Source organism: Ambystoma mexicanum, chromosome 5q (assembly GCF_040938575.1).
Source record: "Ambystoma mexicanum isolate Mex_15411 chromosome 5q, UKY_AmexF1_1, whole genome shotgun sequence".
Taxonomy (NCBI): Eukaryota; Metazoa; Chordata; class Amphibia; order Caudata; family Ambystomatidae; genus Ambystoma; species Ambystoma mexicanum.
This window is the reverse complement of record NC_090933.1, coordinates 1,189,648,894-1,189,673,937: the sequence shown is the minus strand read 5'-3', so window position 1 is coordinate 1,189,673,937 and position 25,044 is coordinate 1,189,648,894. Positions and strand designations below refer to the sequence as shown.

Here is a 25,044-nt window from a genome sequence, read left to right as displayed (position 1 = left end):
TCGGAGCAGGCCTTAGGTACCATGGCTGCACATCGTCTTGTGCCGGGCCCTGAAGTTACACGACGATGACCACGAACACCACTCTTCTAGTAAGCCCACCAGAGCTACAATTGAGATGCCTCAGAAGCCTTACCATTCTAAAATGGCCACCCCTATTTCAAGCACTTGCTCGCACAAGGCTTGCATCACTGTTCATCCTTTGACCATCTCTTTGTTTACACCCAATCCGGGAGCCGGCAGGTGAAGCCAGCACTCTACCCAAGGCCCCCTCTTAAGGACCATGCTCCTGTGGTGCCTGTCCGGCCTTGGCCAAAGTGCCGTGCTGCCAATCCTCTTTCTTTCTTCCTTCCTTTCCCTCAGCAGCTTTTCTCTGAAAGCCACTGTGAAAGAACACTAGGCCCTCTCTCCAACCGGACGCTCACAGCATCACCCAATAAAAGACCACAAAGTAAGTGCTGCTGCCTCGTTTCTGAGCCTTGGCCTCACACCGTATATCTTGATACCCATTGTCTGACTAGCCGCTCCTATAGCACCACCACAAAGTTTCCTCCTAAGGCTTTCTTTGACTTTTCATGCTGGGTCCAATTGCTGTACCATTACCGTGCCCTGAAAACTTTACCTATGCTTCTGTCCGCATGGCGTTCCCCTTCTCTACCAGTATCCTCTGACCACAAACTTCCTGACTAGCCCTCGTGCGCATCCTTTTGGCTTACCATTGTTACCCCTACATCCTGCACTGCTGCTGGACTCGCACCTACTTCCACTCCGCATCTTTCCACCTGTACCTGCATACTTGATGTCGCCCCCTGCACCATGAGGTGAGGCATTCCAATGCTGCTTTTTCCTACTTGTACCTGCATACTTGATCTCGCCCCCTGCACCATGAGGTGAGGCATTTTAATGTTGCTTTTTCCGACTTGTACCTGCATACTGGATGTCGCCCCCTGCACCATGAGGTGGGGCTTTCCCAAATTGTGCACTCACTCCAATTATTCTTCATTCCAGCCTTGTGCTGTGCTTGATCCTATTCCCCCCGGCCCCCCTATTCCCTGCATACATGTTACAGCACTTGCACGTTCTGAATGTCTCAAGGCCCAGTAGGAACGATTTTGTTTTGTTTTCTTCATCCCTCCCCCTCCGCCTTGAAACACCATTTTGCTGTGTAGGCACATTATAAATACTCAATATATAAAATACAAAATAAAAACTGCCCTGCACGCCCTCCATTGCACTGACTTCAGCAAATGACTGAAACTCCAAAGAGAGCTTCCTTCTTCAAATAAGAGACCAGTTTTCCAAATATTTTGCCAAAAAGCCACAGGCATAGGTTTTACAGCCAGCTCTAAATGGCATACATTGAGGATCTTCCGCGGGAGAGGGAGCAGCATTCCCTGCAGCAACAATTGTGTGGGCCCATCAGAGGAATGTGCACCAATCGAAACACAGCATGCACATTTAGTTTGGCAGTCTTCAAATGCAATCATAATTTGGATGCGTGTTGAAATTACACATCTTTTTTAATACTGTGCCGGGTGCCATGAAGCTCACCATTATTCCTGTTCCAGTTGATATCACATTAAATACAGGTGCCAGAAAATAAAAAAAACATAATATTGTTACATTCCAGGGTACGATCACCAAATGCAAGTGTGTTTGTATGTATATATATATATACATAAAAAAAACATAGTTAAGGTGCAGTTAAGATCTGCAGATTTCACGCAACAAAACCCATGAAATTCAGTGACTGTGGGAAGTCATGATCAGCTTAACTCGGCACGTTCCCGTTGATGTCCCCCATAATGCCATTCTTTATGTCATTGTGACTCCCTTCTCTTAAAACATGTATGTGCTCATGGCCTTTGCAACGTGAATGCGCCGAGTTAAGCTGTTCACATCTCTTCCCACATCCTCAGAATTTCATGGGTTCTCCAGCATGGGGTCTGGCATGGATTCACATGCTCATGAATATTCCCCGTCGTCAGGCTGGGAATCCTCGGTAAAGAAAAAATCAGTATCAGTTTCGTTTATGATCTGTCTTTCTTAGTAGTAACCAATCACTGATCTCTGGGTCACACTGCCCCCAGCCAATGACTGCCCTCTCCCTAAGCCCGCCTCTGGCAGCCATCCTCAGATTTTTACTGCACGCTCAAGTGTTGGGAGTCCTCGTGCTTTAGCTCTCGAGTTTTTTGCTGCGTTTTTACGCTTTTCCAGGAGATTTTCTCATTTTTTCGGTTTAATTGAGCCTCAAGCTCCACCATTTCTACTTCCGACAACGGGGACCCTTTTCGGAAATTCTTCTACGCCCCTCAAGGGTGAAGTTTTCGTCGAGTTTACACTTCTTGGAGGATTCCGGAAGATCTGCGGCCTACCTCAACGGGCATGACCCAGGACAAGGGAAGCTCGACGCCCGGATCCAAGCTGTTCAGGTGCTGCCCTGGATGCGGATTGCAAAACGTTTTCAAGGAGGACGAGCATTCGCAATGTCTCTACTGCCTTCATGAGGACAAGACGCACGTGGAGAAGGACTGTGCGTTCTGCAAGAACCTTTCAGAACGGACCAAACAAGATCGTCGTTCCCGCCTCGCCGCCTGGCTGGAGAAGGGCACAGCAGTGAGAAGGCAAAGAAAAAGTCTGAGCGGGCTTCTAAGTCCTGTGAGGGCCCCCCCGGCGATGGGGGCCCAACAGAATGCCAATCACCGCGATTCTGTGGGCACCGGAAGCGCCGAAAGGTTGGACTCTTTGGCTGCCAGGCAGGGCGCTACTTCCCCGGCACGTTCGACCACGAGCGAGCGCTCTGGTTCGGGGAAGAGGAAGACCGAGAACCCGGGTAAGCTGCTGGAGCGAACCCGGTCGATCTCGAAGGGGGAGCGAGGCGCTGACCCTCCCCCCAAGACGGAGGCCCAGGACGCACCTAAGGTGGTGAGGCTTTGATCCAGCCGGCAAAGGCCTCTATCGAAGTGGTCGCTGCGACCCTGGCGAAGCCGGCTGAGACTACGCCAGTGGAAACGGCCTCTGGGCCCAGAGTATCCCTGCCACCGCAGAGGGAATCCTCTTTCCAGCCCATCGTTAAGACCCCTGTGAAGTCCCCGGCGGAAAAAGAGGGGGTTGGGCCGGTGGCCATTACAGACTCGGAATCAGCCTCTGAGGAGTAGCTGGTGGAAACACGAGAAGGGCCTCAACGAGAGGCCCATAGGTCTCAACTAGAGGTTCATAGGCCTCAACGAGAGGTTCAAGAAGGTTCGATCCCAGGGGGCGGTCCCTGCTGACGTGACCGAAGATAGCGACGATGACGAGGAAGAGGGCTCAGTGGAGCGGCCATCCCGTCCGTCGCAGCCATTACCCGAGCCCCAGGATAGCTCGGCGGCCATTTTGTTGGAAATCCAATCCTTATGTACCGAGATAAGGACGAGATTACCACGGACCCCGATGGAGGATCCAGAACCAGGCCCGTCGTGAAGCCCTCAAAACAAGCGGAGGAGAGTCCACCCCGCACCACCCTTCATGACTGCGAGACCTGTGGACCCCGCATCCCCCTCGCCGGACTCTAGAGAGGATACGGCGACGGATACAGCGACGGGGACTGACGATGACGGTGGCGATGACACAGCGGACATCCCGTCATCACCCCCCCCCCCGCGGGCTTCTCCAGGCGACGAAATTGGCTCTTTCCACGCCATGATAACCAGGGCATCCGAGCTCTTCCAGCTCTGCCTTGAAGAACAAAAAAAGGAAGGGTTTCTGTACCAACGACGAGAGACCAAGAGGAAGACTGTCCTCGCTGTGCATTTGCCTCAGGGCCCAGCCCACGCCAGACTCTGTCGTCTCGGCAGCGGCTAAGAAGAAGGCAGCGGGTGCGGCGGTTTGAACTTCCACTTCCCCGCCGGACAGCGAGGGCAAGAAGTTAGACTCCATGGGACGACAAGTCATCTCGTCGGCGGCGACGACAATTAAGCCGGCCAATGCCTTAGCGATCGTTGCCCGCTACGACAGGGAGCTCTGGTTCAAGATAGCTCCCCTGCTAGACTTCCTACCTGACGACAAGAGGGCAGAGGCCCTTAAAATTCTGCAGGAAGGCGAGTTGGCGTCGGATCACGCCATAACGGTGGCAACGGACATTGCCGATACCGGATTTCGGCAACGGAGTTTGCCTCCGACGACGAGGATGGCTCAAGTCGACATACTTTCGCCAGGACGTTCAAGGCAACAACCTTTTTGGTAAGGCGGTGGACGAGTCTCTACAGGCCATCAAGACCGACTCGGAGACGGCCCGGGCCCTAGGGGTGCTTCAACAGCGACGGCCCTTTCGGAGCTCCAGAGGCAGACAGGGTGCCTCCAAAGGATCCAGCAGTGGCTCCTCCACTTACCGCCAGGCGGTCCGCTCCTCTTCCCAGGAGGCCTACAGAGGTTGCGGCAAGCAAGGGGGATCCCGCCGGTGTCGCCAAGGCGGCAAGGCCGCCTCCATTCAAGATTGACCCGGCCGTGTTGTCGGGCCCCCACCGAAGCACCCCGGTGGGAGGCCGGTCGACGAAGTTCATCAGCGTGTGGGATTCCATCTCCACCAACCGTTGGGTGTTGGACACCCTGGCCAACGGGCACTCACTGGAATTCCAAAAGAAGTGCCCTCGCATTCCGCCCGTGGCCAGGAAGGAGATTCACGTCCCTCAACTGCCATCGAGCTCGTCCCCAGGAGGCTCCGGGGCTCCGGAGTGTACTCAAGGTAATTCCTCGTCAGAAAGAAGACGGGTGGTTGGCGCCCCTTCCTGGACCTGCGTCGGTTAAACAAATACATCAAGGCGCAGAAATTCAGGATGGTCACCCTCCAGCACGTGCTGGGACAGCTGGAGGAAGGCGACTTCCTATCGTCGTTGGACCTGGAGGATGCTTACTTCCACATCCCCATTCTAAAACGGCACAGGAAGTTCCTCAGGTTTGTGGTTCAGGGACGCCACTACCAATTCAGAGCCCTACCGTTCAGATTAAAGTTGGCACCCAGGGTTTTCACCAAGTGCCCGGCACCAGTGGCGGTGCGGCTGCGCCTGCAGGGGATCCACGTCTACCCCTACCTGGACAACTGGCTAATCCGGGCAAGGACAAGGGAACTCGCCGTCGAACACACGGCGAGGATCGTCCGGTTGCTCACGGAGCTGGGGTTCGTCATCAACTACCCCAAATCCCACCTGGTTCCATCGCAAGTAGCACTGTTTCTGGGAGTGAAGCTCGATACAGTGGAGCAATTGGCCTCCCCTTCAGAGGAGAGGACCAAGACCATCCTGGGCAAGGTGCGGCACCTGTTAGCCCCGGACGTGGCCAGGGTGAGGTCCATCAAGTCCCTTCTTGGGATGATGTACTCATGCATCTATCTTGGACCCCTTTGCAGACTTCAGATGTGTCCGCTACAGGAGTTCCTCGACGCCCGCTGATTTCAGGCGAGCGGCTTCTTTGAGGACAGGATCCCTCTCGACGAGGAGTTCCGCGGGTGAGCCTATGGTGGGGCACCCGTGCTCACCTCACTACAGGGACGGACTTTCAAACCCCGGCGTTTCAGGAGACTGTGACGACGGACGCCTCTCTGGAGGGTTGGGGGGGCTCACACCGGAGATCTCCACCCAAGAGGCCTTTGGCTCCCGGAGAGGTCTCTTCACAACAACATTCTGGAGCTCCGAGCAATGTTCTGGGCTCTCAAGTAATTCCTTCCGTCCCTCAAGGACAAGGTGGTGAGGATCTTCACCGACAACACCACCACGATGTTCTACATACGGAAGCAAGGTGGCACCAGATCCCCAGCCCTATCCAAGGAGGCCCAGGATCTGTGGCACTGGGCCGTCGCCCAGGGGATGTTTCTGGTTCCCTTCCACTTGGCAGGAATAAAAAACACCATTGCCGACTCACTCAGCAGGGAGCTGCGCTCGTGCCACGAGTGGGAACTGCGCCAGGATCAGGTGGATCGGCTCTTCCAACGATGGGGCAAACCCCAGATCGACCTGTTAGCGATGGCGACGAACTCCAAGTGCCAGAGATTCGCCAGCAGGTTCCCACAGCCGAGGAGCATGGCCAATGCTTTCTCGTTCCCCTGGGACGGCCTGTTTCTATACGCGTTCCCTCCGTTGCCGTTGCTGCTCCGCCTCATCAACCAGCTCAAGAAGTCCAGGTGCAGGATGATCCTCGTCGCACCGGCGTGGCCGAGGCAGATCTGGTTCCTGGACCTTCTGGACTTGTCAACATCCCCACCAGTCAAGCTGCTGGCGGACGCGGATCTTCTCTCCAGAGAAGGAGGCGCCATTCTCCATCACGACCCACAGTCGCCGAACTTGCAGGTCTGGCTCCTGCAGCACTAGAGTTTGGAGGGTACGATATACCGGCTGATTGCAGAGAGATTCTTGCAAAGGCCAGGGCGTCCTCAACTCTCAAGTGTTACGGTCATATATGGAAGAGGTTCTCTGTCTGGTGCCGTGCACAGAAGATTAGCCCTCTGCGGATTACGGCCCCTCAAGTACTGCCGTACCTACTGTCGCTGGCCAAGGCTGGACTGGCTCACGCCTCCATCCAACTACATCTGGCTGTCATCTCCCGATATACCAGGACTACGGGACGGGCGTCCTTGTGGTCTCATCGCCTGGTGAAGGAATTTATGAAGGGACTATTCCGATCATTCCCGCCGTTGAAGGCTCCTGCCCCGGCGTGTGGTGCTGACCAGGCTCATGGGGGCCCCATTCGAGCCTATGCATTCGGCGCCTCTGAAGTTCCTGTCATGGAAGGCCATCACCTCCGCACGACGAGTGGGAGAGATCCAGGCCCTATCTTGCAAGCCTCCATACTTGACTTTTCATGATACGAGGGTGGTGCTGAGGACGCACACCTCCTTCATGCCCAAAGTGCCGTCGGACTTCCACCTTAACGAGCCCTTGGTGTTACCAGTTTTCTTCCCGTCGCCTTCGACGCCGGCCGAGAGGACTTTGCACTCGCTGGATGTAGCTAGATCGCTGAAGTTCTACGTGGACCGCACACAGAGTTTTCGGAAGACGTCACAACTGTTTGTGAACTTTGAGTCTGTGAATCAAGGGAAGGCTGTCTCGAAGACTTACATTTCCAGATGGCTCTCCGGCTGCATCATGCATTGTCACCGGTTGGCAAACCAACCGCTGCCCGGCCGTCCGAGAGCCGTTCGACCAGAGCGATCGCTGCTACCATGGCGTTCCTGTCTGGTTTGCCCCTGCTGGACATCTGCAGGGCTGCTACGTGGAGGTCGACCCACAAGATTCTACTGCGTCGATCGGGACTCCAGGGAGGAGTCCAGGGTCGGCCAAGCAGTACTGCGCAACCTGTTTGCCTAAGGTGAGCCTGGTGAGGAGGTAAGATGCTTAATGTTGAGTTTGTATGTAATGCTTAATGTTGAGCTTTTGCCACCTCCCGTGGTTGTGCATGTGTGTATACTGCTATGTATTCTTTTATTCATGAGCATGTGAATCCATGCCAAACCCCATGCTGGAGAAGGAACAAGTTACTTAGCTGTAACTGTTGTTCTCCAGCATGGGTCTGGCATGGATTCACATGCGAACCCTCCCACCTACCCCTCTGCGGCTCTTCACTTGGTCATACTGCCACTTGGCGTACTACCAAATCTGAGGATGGCTGCCAGAGGCGGGGCTTAGGGAGAGGGCAGAGATTGGCTGGGGGCAGCATGACCCAGAGATCAGTGATTGGTTACTACTAAAAAAGACAGATCAGAAACGAAACTGATACTGATACTGATTTTTTCTTTACCGAGGATTCCCGGCCTGACGACGGGGAATATTCATGAGCGTGTGAATCCATGCCAGACCCCATGCTGGAGAACAACAGTTACAGGTAAGTAACTTGTTCCTTGTGTTGCATTAAATCTGCTCAACTTAACTGCACCTTAACTAAGGTTTTTTTTCATTGAATTTCAAGGATTTGGTTATACCATCTTTTTTTATGGGCCACACACAGCCTTCAGCCACGCTCACTCTAGTGTTCCCCAATATGTTTCTCTTGGACCCACTAGGTGGCCACGGCCGGCTATAAATGTCTTTTGGGCCCACTAGCGCGGCCTTTCGACCCTGGCCAGTGAGCACGGCCTTAAGCACGCCTTGACATATCAGTGCACACATTGCTATAGTATGTTCATGTCCCATTGAAAAAAAAGAAAGGGCCAAGTAGCACCATGGTATGGCCGGCATTGCTAAGAAAGATCATGACGCTGTTCCGCCTTAAGCAAACGGTTTCCTTGCCACGGTTGTCCGTTGCTATATCCTAATGCTGTGTGTGCTGGGCCATTAGTGAGGGCTCAGACTTTCCTTCACTTGGCTACAGATGAGACCCTGAGGCTGGTCACTTCCGGGAAGATCCGGGCCGTGATTTAAGTGTCTATCTGTCTCCTGGCTGTTTTCATCACTACTCAGGACATAATGATCACGTTCAGAGGTTAGGCCACCTTACATTGCTCTGGAAATGCACATGCCTGGTAATCAAACAGGGAGTCTCTTGTATGTCAGCTCCCAAATGAGGTTAAAGTATGAGGGTAAAGTATTTCTTTAAAAAAAAATAAACAGTACAAAATTGGGAAGAGCAATAATTTTTAGGGGGTTTGTGGATCTCGCGACAGGACTCTCCCCATAGTTATTTCAAATGTATAAAGCGCCACTAAGACCCAACTGGTCGTCTAGGCGCTGCAATATAGCAGGAATGTGAGTAAGCCCGACCTGGTCGTGGGTGCTCGCGCCCATAATGGTCGAGACATTACTGGGCGAAACACCATCCTGTGAAAACGGTAGCCTTTTTCCACCTTTATTATCACTTTCCCGTTACAAAAAACACACCTGCACCAGGTGAAACCGGCTAGACCTGTAACTTTGCCCACATAAGAAAAAGCTTATCCTCTATAATAAAGGTTACAAAGAGGCATCTGTGATAGTATGCAATCGGAAACATTTAGTTTTGTCTGAAAGGTGGCAAAGGCGACTTGGCCAAAATATGAGTAGTGTGGGCTTTCATGTAGGTGAAAGGCTGCATTGCAGTTTGTTTCCTTTCCCTTCCTGGTTTGCATGCATGCGATCTTGCATCCTATGATGTTTTCTTTCTGATCGTCCATCCCCGTGATGATTCATTCTCCCCCTGCAATATCTCTCCGCTCGGTCTGCTCTCCTCTCGACAGTGTGCATGAGTAACCTGTATTTACCGTACAGCAGTGCTTGTCAGTGTGCGCTCTTTTTTTTCATATTATTGAGTATGTGCAAATAGTGTGTGCATTCTCACTAACCTAAACTATGCAATTTCTTACTGGTTGCATCAGGTACAGTTATAGCACCACCGTCCTGCTGTTTCCCATCAGAATGTGGAAAGTGTGCCTGCCTGGAGGACTGTGGGTGCGTATTTCGGCATCCTTCACTGGTGCTGCACTGTACACATGGATGTGGAAAGTATGCATGCCTGGAGGACTGTGGGTGCTCATTTCGGCATCCTTGGCCCGCGTTGGACTGTACACAGGGATGTGGAAAGTATGCCTGCCTGGAGGACTGTGGGTGCTCATTTCGGCATCCTTGGCCCGCGTTGGACTGTACACAGGGATGTGGAAAGTATGCCTGCCTGGAGGACTGTGGGTGCTCATGTCGGCATCCTTGGCCAGCGCTGCACTGTACACATGGATGTGGAAAGTATGCCTGCCTGGAGGACTGTGGGTGCTCATGTCGGCATCCTTGGCCAGCGCTGCACTGTACACATGGATGTGGAAAGTATGCCTGCCTGGAGGACTGGGTTTTCATTTCGACATCCTTGCCCAGTGATGTACTGTACACAGGGATGTGGAAAGGATGCCTGCCTGGAGGACTGTGGGTGCGTATTTCGGCATCCTTCACTGGTGCTGCACTGTACACATGGATGTGGAAAGTATGCGTGCCTGGAGGACTGGGTGTTCATTTCGACATCCTTGCCCAGTGATGTACTGTACACGTGGATGTGGAAAGGATGCATGCCTGGAGGACTGTGGGTGCTCATGTCGGCATCCTTGGCCAGCGTTGCACTGTACACGTGGATGTGGAAAGTATGCCTGCCTGGAGAACTGTGGGTGCTCATGTCGGCATCCTTGGCCAGCGTTGCACTGTACACGTGGATGTGGAAAGTATGCCTGCCTGGAGGACTGTGGGTGCTCATGTCGGCATCCTTGGCCAGCGTTGTACTGTACACATGGATGTGGAAAGTATGCCTGCCTGGAGGACTGTGGGTGCTCATGTCGGCATCCTTGGCCAGCGTTGCACTGTACACGTAGATGTGGAAAGTATGCTTGCCTGGAGGACTGTGGGTGCTCATGTCGGCATCCTTGGCCAGCGTTGCACTGTACACATGGATGTGGAAAGTGTGCATGCCTGGAGGACTGTGGGTGCGTATTTCGGCATCCTTCACTGGTGCTGCACTGTACATAGGGATGTGGAACGTATGCGTGCCTGGAGGACTGGGTGTTCATTTCGACATCCTTGCCCAGTGATGTACTGTACACGTGGATGTGGAAAGGATGCATGCCTGGAGGACTGTGGGTGCTCATGTCGGCATCCTTGGCCAGCGTTGCACTGTACACGTGGATGTGGAAAGTATGCCTGCCTGGAGGACTGTGGGTGCTCATGTCGGCATCCTTGGCCAGCGTTGCACTGTACACGTAGATGTGGAAAGTATGCCTGCCTGGAGGACTGTGGGTGCTCATGTCGGCATCCTTGGCCAGCGTTGCACTGTACACATGGATGTGGAAAGTATCCCTGCCTGGAGGACTGTGGGTGTTCATGTCGGCATCCTTGGCCAGCGTTGCACTGTACACGTAGATGTGGAAAGTATGCCTGCCTGGAGGACTGTGGGTGCTCATGTCGGCATCCTTGGCCAGCGTTGCACTGTACACATGGATCTGGAAAGTATGCCTGCCTGGAGGACTGTGGGTGCTCATGTCGGCATCCTTGGCCAGCGCTGCACTGTACACATGGATGTGGAAAGTATGCCTGCCTGGAGGACTGTGGGTGCTCATGTCGGCATCCTTGGCCAGCGTTGCACTGTACACATGGATGTGGAAAGTATGCCTGCCTGGAGGACTGTGGGTGCTCATGTCGGCATCCTTGGCCAGCGTTGCACTGTACACATGGATGTGGAAAGTATGCCTGCCTGGAGGACTAGGTGTTCATTTCGACATCCTTGCTCAGTGGGTGCGTATTTCGGCATCCTTCACTGGTGCTGCACTGTACACATGGATGTGGAAAGTATGCGTGCCTGGAGGACTGTGGGTGCTCATTTCGACATCCTTGCCCAGTGATGTACTGTACACGTGGATGTGGATGTGGAAAGGATTCCTGCCTGGAGGACTGTGGGTGCTCATTTCGGCATCCTTGGCCAGCGTTGCACTGTACACATGGATGTGGAAAGTATGCCTGCCTGGAGGACTGTGGGTGCGTATTTCGGCATCCTTGGCCAGCGTTGCACTGTACACATGGATGTGGAAAGTGTGCCTGCCTGGAGGACTGTGGGTGCGTATTTCGGCATCCTTCACTGGTGCTGCACTGTACATAGGGATGTGGAACGTATGCGTGCCTGGAGGACTGGGTGTTCATTTCGACATCCTTGCCCAGTGATGTACTGTACACGTGGATGTGGAAAGGATTCTGCCTGGAGGACTGTGGGTGCTCATTTCGGCATTCTTGGCCAGCGCTGCACTGTACACATGGATGCGAAGTTGCTTTCCTGTTTTGGCAGAGTGTGATCTTTGACGGACAGCCCGACTCTAGGCCTCTTGCTCGCGGGTGACGGATATTTCAAGTGATGAGTGTTGGCCTTTTGCAGCCTCCTTCCTCTCTGTGACCTTCCGCCAGGGTCTGTAGGATAGATCCTTCCCCGCTGCGCCATGGGATGCAGTTTCCATGGTAGCTTGGCCCTAGGTGACCCATCCGCCTTCGGTAGCTGAAGATCTTCTTCTTGTGCTGTTATATCGCCTCTCAGAGTGCCAAGACCAGCGGAGTCCTGGGTGGTCCTACGGGCAGGGTCTCGAAACACAGGCCCTGGGCTCTTCTGCTGTCGCTACGGGAGAGGAGATCACACAGAGGGGTGCGCGCCTTCGTGATTAGTTAAACATGCCCCCGCTGTTAAAGGCTGGGTCACAGAGAGCTTAAACGAAAAAACATGATTGCAACAGATTTCAAGTCTCTTGGAAGCTGTCTGATGTCGAGAAGTGCTGGAGGCAGACGGAAATTGCAATTGATCAGTTTTAAATGATGTATGCTGGATCCAGTTGCAACAATACATTTGGGTTTAGGTGTTTGTACGCGAAGCAGAACAAAAGGACAAGGGACATTTTACTGTTTAAGTAAATTAACACATGAAACCAAGGACATCATTAGCCGTTTCGAAAAATGCACCTTTATCCAGCCAGCTGCGTCCCCACAGCTGCAGCTCGGTAGACATCCAACGTCCATGTGCCCCAACTGCACCCATTAGAAAACATTTGTATCAGACCAACTGGCCCTCCCAGCCGGGGTTACTGCACCATTAAAAGTGATTCCATCCTCCTGAGTGTCAGGTGCTGTTTGGCTTGCTGAGCCCAAACACCAGCAAAACATGCACACATACCACACACACACACCACCCTGCATGCAGACAACAGTAACACCTGGCCTAGACCATGGATCTGGTCTAAGAAGGCTATTTATTTTGTATTTACTTCAGTTATTTCATTTTTTCTCCGCTCACTAATTCAGATATTTATTAGCATTTGTTTTAAAGCGCTCACACAGCCCGGGGGCATCGAGGCGGTGTATGTCTTAGTTGCGTATTTATAACGTGATTACTACCCAGAGGTTTCTAAGCGTGGACCTGTGAAGCTTCGTGTCGTTTTGTTTCCAAGGCGAGCATGTCGCTGAGCTATCCTCCCAGAGCTTCTAACAACATGTTCTCCCTTTGATCCTATTCCTTCATCACTCATACCTAAAGTCCGTCCTTCTCTAGTCTCTTACCTTACCAGTCCTTACAATTCTTTCCATTTTGAAGAAACCTTCTTTAGATTCTTCTCTCCCTTTGAATTTCCACCAATTTCTCTTTTCCCTTATCTTTCTAAACTACTTGAACGTCTTGTCTGCGCTCAGGTCTCCACTTCTGTATCAGATAACTCTATTCTTCCTTGTTTTCAGTCTGGTTTCGTCCTCTCCACTCAGCTGAAACTGCTCTTTAATCGGTATGTGACTCACTTCTTCCTGCTTGTAAATCTAAAGACTAATCTCTCCTTTTTCGATTGGATCCCTCTACCGCTTTTGACACATTGGATCAAACTTTGTATCCTCCCTCTTCTCTTTTGGTTTCTCTGGCTCTGTTTTATTTTTTTATTTTACAGATAATCAAATAATTACTTTATACAATTGTTACACATTATCCAATTCCAACCATCTCAACAATTTCAATTAATTCATGAAATCCACACCAATATATTCTTTACCTTTTTGTTAGTCGTCAGTTTCTCTAATAGGTGTTTTCTGTTAATTTCTTTCAATACTTTTTTTACTTTAAATTTGTCCTCCGTTTGCAACATAGTTGACATCTCAATCTCAGCAACAGTCATCCATAATTTAGAGCTCTTATGTATCTATTTGATACAGCTATTACGCAATGCCCTATTTCCATTCTTAAAAGACACATATACCATATGCATATGTAAAAGGGATTGAGCATTCAAATCGAATATTCTCTTGGCTAATAATGTCAGTTTGATAGACATCTGCATATCAATACTCAAGATTACACTCAAGATACACAAATTCAATAGGTAGGCATTTTGGAAAGCAAAACATTATTTTTATCAAGCTTCCTTCCAAAATCGAGCAATTCTCCCTCTTCCTGTTTCTCGCTTAGCTCCTCTAAAGTCTGCCATCAACGTTTTCATTTGTCTTTTATATTCGCTCTCTCTTTGTGGTTCTGTTTCAATGTCCCTATCTTCTCTCGGCTGGCTTTCTTTTAATTCACGCCTTAAATTGCATTTCCTCTGTATTGTTTTTAAACCTCTATAAGGCCTTGTGCCTTCCGATCTTTCGTCCCTTGTCTATTTTTATATTCCCTCTCGGACACTTTGTTCTCAGTCTCAATTCTTATGATCAATTCCCTGCCCTCTGTGTGCTCATTTACAATTTTGCTCTTTTACTTGGCTTGCTCCACTCTACTGGAATGCTCTTCTCCTCCCTCTTTGATTTGTTAACTCTATCTCTCTATTTCGCACTACCCTCAAGAGCCATCTCCGTCACTCCTGATGTAGATCTTGAAGATGTTTTATAATCTGCAACTTCATTTTATTATATTACGAGTGTGTTCTGTACAGCGCTTTGTAGTAAAGCTCCATAGAAATGTCAAATACAAAAATAAATAATAATGCTAGACTCCTTTTACCTCCATTAACCCGCCCATAACCCAACCTTTTTTACTTGCAGGACCCAATGCAACAAGAGGTGACCATGCAACAAAAGCAACGCTGTGGCAAGGCACAGTAACTTAACATTAAGAAATGTTTACAGAGAGACATTGAAGGGGATGGAAATAAATTAAGAGTACAACACACCTAAAAGCAGCAAATGCAGCCAAGTGCCTGGGCGGGAGGCGGCAACATGCCACTTAGCCTAGAGTGGTAGAAGACCTCGCACAAACCTCTCTGAGAGGCGCAAAGAGAGGAAGATTGATGAAGTCTGCAGAGTGGAAAACCTTTCCCAGTCTGAATCGTCCAGTTTTATTTAGCGCTTAATGACAGTGTTTAGTGTGTTACTAAGTGTTTGCAATTTTGGCAGGTAAGAAACATAGGGCATAAGAGCATGATCCGGAGGATAGTTCAGGGGCAACGTGCTCGCCTTGGAAACAAGACGACTGTGGAGCAACACAGGTTCAATCCCCGGGTCCAGTTATTAAGCGCGTTATAAATAACTAATCATAATCATGATGTTTTAAGGCCAAGGATCACATTAATCAAGAAGACGAGATTAGAATTGAGGACTCTGGGTTCCAAAGTCTAGTGCAGGAAATTGCCAAAATGTACTGTGTTGACTCACATCTCCCCTGGCCCCCGTTGTAGGGAGAGGGATTGTCAGAGTTATGCGGATGGGACTGAGGCACGCAGCTAGGTGTAGAATAATGTGGGATGCACTGAATGTCAGATAGTTGCTGTTTTGCATAAAATCAAAGAGCATTTTGGAAACATAAGAATGACCAGCGACTTGAAAAATATGTCTGTAATAGTAATTCAAGCATGAGATCCTTCTGAGCAAGTAATGCACACTGGGTGTGGTGCTCATTTCATCTGTCTAAGCAAAATGTGTAATCGCTGTGCGAATGTGGCAATATATTAAAAACACGTCTGTGAGCATAAGGATCTTGTTCTAAAGCACGGCGGACGGAAGACACTGCAACGCTTTATCAGTGGTGATGAACAGATGCATCCCATTTAATGTTCATTGTAACAAAGCAGACCGCCTTTGGCCGCTGCACCAAGATCAATCTTGCACCTCTTGAAAAACCATTCTGTGCAATGGCCATATTTCCAGCAACGTTTGACGCTCAGTGCTTTAAGTGGGATAAGAAATCGAGGCGGTTGGGCGAATAGGGGGTGTGGTCTCATGTTTGGCGAAACAATATTTTGGGAGGGATGGGGCTTAAATGTATGTATGTAATTCTATGTTGTAATTAACCAAGAAGCCTAATGGCGCCTCAACCTGTATGTCAAATTTCTTACATATTCATGTAACAGCGCCTCGATGCCCTTGGGCTGCAAGTGCGCCATACAAATGCAAATAAATAAAATAAATAATTAAAATAAATTAAAGGTTTCTGTCTGCGGTCCCCAGAATTCAGATAGGCCAACGTAACTTTTAAAGATATGGGCCATGCAATTAAAGGCGTAGCCTAACAGATGCAGTCCAATATTTATACTTGGAGTGAGAGAAGGGGAGTAAACTCTTATTTTAAGGTGTGTTTCATATAATTATTGTATTTTTTTGTTTTTACTGCATGTTAAATTATTCAACTATGCAATCAAATAGGTCAATGCATGTTCGAATCCATCAGTTATTTGGAAAGGAAACCATTATTCCCATCTATTAAATGTATGAAATCATTCTAAACAAAAGCTCCAATATAATATTGTTGCAAAAATCATACAATGTGTGTTTTAATATCATACTTTCCCTTTAGTGTTAGGAAACTAATAATTTAATTCCAAATGCCCATAACTGATGATGGGATTCTAAACATGGCTGATAGTGACTTCTACTGGGCAAGAAAAGTATCACTCAAGATTTTTTCATTGACTTTAGGACACTAGCAAATCAGGTCAGTGAAGTGAGTTCGGGGGGCCCCAAATGAGCTCCAGCTTGAGGGTAATTCTTGGAGTCTGCAACACCGGCCCACTTCTACCTTACCCTTATCTAAAGGTTTATTATGGTTTCTTGTCATCACAAGGAAGATTGCTCTTAAATGAAAGCAGGTATGCAGTTATATGGGATGCCGTTCCCCTGACCCCATGTTATAAGTCAATGAGGAGCTCTGCGTTGTGTGGTGAAAATACAGCCCCAGAGTGACAAGAGATTGGGAGGCCATGCTAGGCCCCTACTCTGAGAGTGAAGCTGGCAAATGTAGAGTCCAAATGAAATATTAAAGCCAGTACATAACAGTGATTTCAGACATCAGGCATAGTGAAATGAAAAGAAATGGGCGTATTTCAACTCTAATAAAATGGACAGGCGCTCAAGTGAAAGGGAATCTGCCTGAGAGCTTAAAACTGCTGGATATGCCCAATGAATGGGAAAAGACATGTGTAGCTGGAAATGCTGTATTCCTACAACATGAAAAGTTACAATTTCTACTTGACAGATAGCAGCATGGGACATTGACTTCTATTCAGCACAAGACGGTGATCCAGAAATCCAAAGGGAAGCCAAGCATTTTACATTTGTTCATAATAAAAATACTTATTTTCATCATATAAAATGACAAGATTTAAAGGGAAACCTCTATTTCGTTTTGTGTACAAATTAACACTGGTTTCTATATGACTGTGGCCTATGTGTGAATAATACCAAAAGTGAACTTGTATCTGTTCAAACAGTATGTAAATAAAGATTATATTATAAACAACATGCCCAGATGCAATACTAAATGTTACACATCTTGTCGATTTAAAAGCTGTACTTTCAGATGTATGCATGCAGCTTGTGCCTTTCCACTGGAATGAAACTGCGACCTTAAGGCCCTTGGCTAAGCCTCTCTAGGAGAAAACACACCTGGGTTTCAGTTAAAAGCAAAATAAATAAAAAGAATTGGATCTGAATTGTGGGGGGTTCAGATAAGCCGGCCAGTAGAAATGACCTTTAAGGTCAGGCCTCCCCATTAACTGTGCATTAGTGGCCAACAGAAATGACTGTTTTAGGGCTGACTCAACCTCAAGAAATGGCCTTCAGAGCAACTAATGGATCTTCAAACACTGTGTAGGAACAGACCCTGCTGATAAACAGATGCTCGCGTTCGGTCACAGAAGAGAAATTAAACTTAAAAAAAGGTGGGGGCTACATAGGCAAGTATGACCTTCCAGGTGATGCCTTGCCAAAGATTAACATTGGGCCACCTTTTCCTGAATTAAAAGAGAATCGTGCGTCTCAGAGAGCTTATCACAGACTCATATTAAAGGGGATAAGAAGCCCATCAGTACCATGTGATGTATACAATTTGAGTTATGAATAAAATTAGGATTCCGGCCTTCTCATAATTCTGAGGAAATGTAAAGTTGGTGTGGTGATAGATTGTGAAATTAATGTTTGAATCTTGAAGTGTCAGACTTTTAACTATTTTGGTTCAGGAGCACATAAAAGAAAACAGTAGCTCCTCCCAGGAAGGGCGTGCCAAAATAAGATGAGTATTTTCCGACTCGCCATAAAATATAGACCTCAAAAATATATGTGTGCTTAGTTATCTGAAAAATTAAGGTAGCTGCCATGTTGTGAAATGGTAAACTGACCTGTCATTTTGGGATGATAAATCTTTCTCCTCCCTCAGCATCCATCATCCACACCCCCCAACTCCTTGTCCTATCAGCAGGCAGAGGGTGTATATGGTGGGAGGGGAGGGAGAGAGCTGGCCAATCCATATCGTGCAAATTATTATAATATGTGAGTATCATCTGCCCTATATGTGATCAGTTTTCAATCTGAGAGGGGCTCTGGACTTTTCCACTCTATTCCCAAAGGTATTCTATTTCTGGAGTCTTGGGAGGAACATCTAGCAGAGGGACAAGGAGAGCATTGGGGAAAATGTATGCTTCCTTGTAACTGAAAAGACTCAATAAATGGGTCTCAAAAGAAAATAGAAAGGGCATTTTTCACTCAGACTTTGTAAAAGGCTAAGGGACCTCCCCCGGCCCATCTCTTGGCCATTCTGAAAGCCAAAGCCCTTAAGAAAAAGACCAAGATCCATCTAGCCTTTATCGACTTCTCAAAGGTATTGGACAGCATAAGCAGGCAACGTCTTTGAGAAAAATTAGAACATTGTAACTGCCCTCCAACCTCCTGGAACAAATTGGAGGCCTACATACGGTCACCTCTATAAGAGTACGCCTAAATTCACCCGGGACACTGAGCAAAATGATAACAACTGTCAGGGGTCTCAAACAAGGATGCCCTCTAGCCCCATCTCTTTTATATTGCAGACCTGAGGGAGTTTATGGCAAAAGTCAGATGCATCCCACCGAGGATAGGTGGGGCGAAAATCGATCATATACTCTATGCGGACGATCTAGTCCTTCTCGATTACACTGCTAAAAGTCTGCAACGGCAGCTGAACAGATTGGCGGAATACGCCAAGGAAAATAATATGCAAATCAACACAGAGAAAACCAAGATCCTGACTATAAAAAAGGGCCCAAAAACAACAAGAAATGCATTTAAGTGGAGACTGGGAAGCACAGAAATTACATAAATTAACTTCTTTAAATACATGGGGATCCATATTGCAAACAGCACAGTCGAGACAAACACTGTTTACTCCTTAAGCGGGAAAGCTACGACCCTGGCTAATCAAGACCTGATAATTAATTGTAAGTTCTGTCGATAATCGATTTTACCTTGAATCAAATTCTCCAACTCTCGAATCCAAACAAAGTCATGAAAAACTATGGACATACGATTGGATAATTACTGCTGATGAAGCAAGCAAATACAAGCTTCACTATTCCCTATCACAGGAGGTGAGAAGTCACGGAAAGCCCCCAGAATACCTGAACAAATGCCCACATTCTAGTATCAGATCACAATTTCTGAGGATAAGACTGAATCTGTGCAAAACAAAGGAGGTGATATCACTCGGAGATGGACAGGGCCTAACAAATACTACCTGTAGATTCTGTAAAACGGAAGGTTCGGTGGAGCACCTACCACACCTATACGTGAGCTGCACCGGTCTAACCCAGGGAGGACATTGTATTTTGGACACTTCCTGGAAGGATAGAAAGCAATGTCAACAAAATATAGGTGGAGGACGTTAATGAGAAGGGAGACAAATGTGCTGATTATAGCGGTGGTCAAATATTTTAGGACATGTCTTAACCCCCATTTAGGAGAAGGATGTATGTAAATAACGCCGATTGGTTAATCCGAGGGCTTGGCTAATGAGGAATTATTTTGTTTTTCCTTGATGATATGCTAAAAAGCTTACATATCAAACTAAAAAATGCATTGAAATAAATAAAATAAAAGGAGGAGTGCTAAATGCCATCAGGGTAAACATAGCTGGGAGAAAGCTGGTTACCTGCAAAAGCCTTAAACCTTGCATGTGAGACAGAGACTGGGAAATCTACAAGCTAGCTTAGCCTGCCATTTGAGGAGCCAGAGGAGGACTGGGTGCTGGGGACTATCCTTGACCGAAGCCTTTGACTAGATCTGTGCTGTCCTCGAGGCACTCTGCTTTTTCCCTGGAGGCCCCATAACCAAGGCCTCCCATGTAAGTAGATTAATCCAAATGCCAACCAAAGTGTGGGGGGGGGCATCTGCCAGCCTTCATCTCCATCTTGCATAACAGGTAGGGGGTGGAACTGGGAAAACCCTTGGCACATTTTATTAAATATAACTCAAATGATTTCCCCCACCCTATCCATTTATTTTGAACTGTGTTGGGAACTGCCTGCCTCAATCCTTTCCATTAAATTGTGGGGGAGTTTGAAACTAACAAAGTTCATGCCCAGTGTGTTAGAGGCGGTATAGACAATACATCCATGCGTGACTATTTTTCTGAAACCCCTGACTTCTGTACAGAAGGGGGGGTGTCCTTAATCCCAAAAAGAAGTACCCTAAAACTCTGCCTTTCAAGTGAATGTGGAGTGTGTAAAACGAATTTTCCCATTATACTCAAATAAGAATCCTAAAGCATTGCATTTCCCTTCTATGAGTGGTGCAAAACGAAATTTCCCATTTATTCTCAAACCAGATTCCTCAAAGCCTTGCATTTCAACGTATTTTGTGTTGAAAAACGATTTTTCCCAGAGATTTCATTCCCAAACCATAACTTTCAAATAAAAACCTAAAACTATTTTTCCATTGCCCTCCCACTTCCTGTACCTTGCCTTCACACCAAAGGGGTCATAACTGCCTGATGCCTGGAGGGTGGGGTTGCTGGGGGAAAAGAGCACTGTGTGCTTTACATGTTTCTATGGGTTCAATTGCTAGAAATCTGATGAAGTGGTGTCTGCCCATCTCAAAATTTTACCTGTGTGTTGTAGTATCTGAAGGTTCATTAGAAATATAAGTCAGCCAATTGGTGTGATATTTTGTAGTTCCACAGTGTTGGTGGATGATGCTTTTGGGACTGTTGTAGTATTCTTTGTAAAAACTTAAATAAATATATATTCTTACTATGCACCGGCCTGGTTCCTAGCTTATTGGTGGTAAAGAAGGTATTTTCTGAACAGTACTAAATAGGTTGGAGGCCTCACTAAAGTTGAATCTGCAAAGCGCTTTCTTGTGTGCCACCTGGTTTGTGGGGGCGGGGGGAACTCCCAGAGTTGAGAGTGACCGCCCAATAAATCGTGACAAACCTTCATTAAGAGGAAGGAGGGCACATGCCTGAATTTCAATTTATCTTTTACATACAGTGGGCTATGGTCTATTCCTCGTAATACATGGGTGCTATTAAAGTTCCAGGTATCATATTTAGTACTGTGTTGGAAGGGCAGCTCATTTTACACTGGTGTGGACGGTGTGTTTCCTGGAAAATGTGGTGCATGGTCGAACACCAGTGGGGGTTTGAAGTAAGTGGAGCAGGGGAAAATGCCAGTGGGAGATGCAAAGTTTTGGCAGCGTGCTTGAAGATCAAGTAGGGATGGAGCAGTAGCGGGTTCACAGTAAAGTCGGTGCAGTTCACTGCACTGCAGGTAAAAGTGGACGGGAGGGGGCGGGACCAGGGAAGGGTGAGAAAGCGGAGCCGGGGGGGCGCAACTCCAAAAGGTGGAGATAATGCTGTCAGCACAGAAACCCATCAGCATTTAGACCTGGTCTTTGGCTGGAAGGTGTACAGTGGAATTACGCTGATATTATATGCAACCAGCATGGTTCCACTGGCAGCATCATAGATTCAACATATTCTATTTACCACCGTCTTGAACTTTCTGCAGTTTTCTTCATACTTTTATTATATTTTCTCTCTCCTTTTATTTCGATTTCATTAAGCACTATCCCCTTATAGTTATACCTTTCCTATTCCCATTCCATTCTTTTTTCTTTCCCTTTTTTCTTTCACTTGGTCTTTACATTTTTCTATGTCCCTTCATTTTTGCTCCAGTCTTTTTTTTTTTATTACTTTCCCTTTCTCCTGCCCTCTGTGGTGGAGCTTTGAAAGGACATTGACATGGTACTGTCTTGCTGTAGCAAAGTGTTAAAAAAAACTTGAAGTGGTTTTGTTAATATGATCGAGACATCACAATTCCTTTGTAAATGGAAAATAAAATGAAAGTATTCAAACAATTAGTACACTATCTGATTAATTGTATGCAGAATAGTGTAACCCCAACTGCACGTTATGGGGATATTACAGGTCACTAAAGAACTCTGGGCCTTATGTCATGCAATATTTTTGTAGCAACCTAACTACCTTTTCTATGGCCTTAATGTGCTGTGCGGTGTCTGGAAATTATGTAGACCACATTCTGAACTTTACATGATCTGACTGAATGTTACATTGCTGAAAAGCATTGTAACAGTTTATTGAGAGGCCACCCTCAACACAGGGAGTTCCTTCCCTCCCCAAGCAACGTGTCACATTTCAATTCTTTGTTCAGCCCTATTTCAGATTCATCTCATGCCCCTTGGATTCCTCCCCCTGTGCCACCAATGAGCCAAGAACCAAGCCAGTGTACAGGAAATATATTTGTATTTATTTGACTTGTAGGTAATAGAGATCGGACTACACTACACATGCCACCTTCTTTGTGGCACAAAATTAAACTTCTTGTTACATATATAAATCCCACAAGTTGTTTGGGACAAACACAAATCACAATACTCTACTTTATGTCAATTTCAATTCAAGAAATCAATGTCCCTGTCGCTTATAAAGGCTTGCAGTTTGGTTTACTGATTTGTACAAATGCATATGGCAATTATCATTTCACCCATGCTTTTTCTTTAAAATAAACACAGGGTGATTTAGCAGTTTGTTTTTTAGACTCCGCTGCCCCCATGCTTGGTCTGTGTTGGGGAAGTCGGAGAGGCAAAATTTGAATGATTTCGGAATTTTGGATTTCAGACCTCCCCACTTCAATGAAAGCTCTGTGTTGGGAAAGCTGGACAGAAAAATCGGGAAGATTTAGAAATTTGCGATTTCAGTCCGCTGTCCACTTAAAGGGCCATTTTAGGGGTAAGTTGACCTTTTAGGCATTTAAGTTTAGGGGCAAGGACACTCCTCTTCCTGAAAGAAGTTGGGTTAACAGTAAAAATAGGATTACCCGTCAACATTAGAGGCTATAGTTTTTAGTGTACACTGGGAATGAGCATTGTTAATTTCGAATGTTAACAAAAATCACCCCTTGGTGTTTTGCTGAAGGGAAATTCATTAAATTAAAGAGGGGTAGACCACCAGGTGGCTTAATGTTGGGAGCAAAATCCATGTTATTAACGCAATATCGACTTCTTAATAACTATCTGTATATTTTGCCAGTGATATCGGAGGTTAAAGAGAGTGATATGGAGCAAAGGATACTTATTCTAAACGTATATAATCCCCCCGGCAACACATTTACAATTAGGGTGATTGAAGAGATGGAGAAAGTGCTGGATGACTAGACTTGGAATAATCATGAGGCGTTATTTATGATTATGGGTGATTTTAAATTTTCAATGATTTTCAATTCATAAACCTTCAAAGAAATATAGTGAGTGCCTTATTTTGTCAACAAATCAAATTGGTGCCACTATAATTCACCATACAGAAGAGGACATCCTCCTACATGATTTATGGTTATCGTTCATCAATGTTAATCGCCTACTACAATTATGTACAGATATAATTGACCTCTGCGCTATTCCTTAGACATGATCGGTTTGGGGAAAAGCCTCTTAGATTGATTACATACTTTTTCCGGAGTCAGTGTTTGACTTCATAGGTAATTTGCAACGTAATCAAATGCCAGTAATTGATCACGTTGTTAAGAAATGTTCTCTCAAAATTACTCCGGAAATCAAAGATAAAATGCAAGGTCGTACTGTATTGAACACTGTGGGGAAAAGAATACATTGGATGGTTAAAAACATAAATAAATATGTTTCCTACTTTGAGGGCTTGCTCAAGAACAAATGTTTGCATGGTATGACTGGGGTGGGAAAGTATGAATTAATTTCTGAATTATGCAAAGAATATGTGCAAAATGATCCAAAAAAGCTTCACTAAAAGTTATTTTAGGAATAAAACCTTTGATGATATAATAGCGAAAGAAAAACTATAGAGATAAAAACATTGAAAAGCAAAGGTTGTGACAAAAATAAGCCACACAGAAAGTCGCAAATCTTAAAACAAGATATAAACATTTTGTGAACACACGTAAGTCCTCAGTATTCGTACAAAAATTGTTTCTCATGTTTGGCATGGTAAGGAACACGTTCTTTCGCAGATTCTGGATCAGTATCAAAAATATTCAGTAAGGTGTTGTTAAAAAGGAAATTAATTGAATTTCAGAGACCATTGGAAAGTACATATAAGGCAATTGTATTAAAAGGATAGGATCAAAATAAGCCTGATTACTACTTATAAAACTTCCTACGCAAAGTCATTGCCCTTGGATGAAGACTATTAAGAAAGGATGATAGTTAAATTTAAGAGCACCTGAACCGGATGGTATACTGAACCTGATCTATTAGAAAGATACTGTTTATTAGGCAAAGACTTTGGTTTACATATTTAGTGCTATTAAAGTGTCAGGTATCATCCCTAATAGTTGCAACGCCTCGATTTTAATCCCAATCTTCAAAAAAGGCAGCAAGAGACAACCCGTCAAACTATAGACTGCTAGCCATGTCAGATGTGTGTTCAAAGATCTTTGCCCAACTATTGTTACGAAAAATTAATGTATGGATACAAACAAATAATCTGTTCTCTAGATCACAACCCGGATTTAGATAAGGTATGGGTACCTCTTCTCATTTATGGGAATTATTTTACCTAGTATGAGAACAATTGGAAAAGAAGGAAGGTGCACCGTACATATGTTTCATCAATTTTAAAGGAGTGTTTGATACTGTAGATAGTAATCTCCTGTGGTCCAAACTAAAAAAGTGGAATTTAAATCCTACGGTACTTAATTTTATCGAGAACTATATACAAAAAGATTAAGCTCGATCAGGAGGGCACCCTTAGTGAAAAATACAAACTAATTTTGGATTAAAGCAAGGCTGCCCACTTGCTCTCACTCTCTATAACCTATATGTTTCGGATATGGGAGCCACCCTGGACAGCTGTCATAATATTCCCAGAAAAATGTAAAAACAAAAAATATCATGGTTA

At 46.6% G+C, this 25,044-nt stretch overlaps 1 protein-coding gene across 2 annotated transcripts in view; it reads left to right on the top strand.

The window, feature by feature from the left end:
* The window catches only part of TRAPPC9 (trafficking protein particle complex subunit 9), a 3,490,818-nt gene that overhangs the window by 2,760,738 nt on the left and 705,036 nt on the right, over positions 1-25,044 (top strand). Inside the window, exon 22 of one of the 2 annotated variants that reach the window (XM_069621681.1) lies at positions 14,457-14,592. The exons of the other annotated variant lie outside the window; for it this stretch is intronic. Coding sequence (XP_069477782.1) covers positions 14,457-14,521 — 65 coding nt within the window. The 3' untranslated portion in view covers positions 14,522-14,592. Of the gene's footprint in view, positions 1-14,456; positions 14,593-25,044 lie in introns of those variants that run through there. 2 annotated transcript variants of the gene reach the window in all.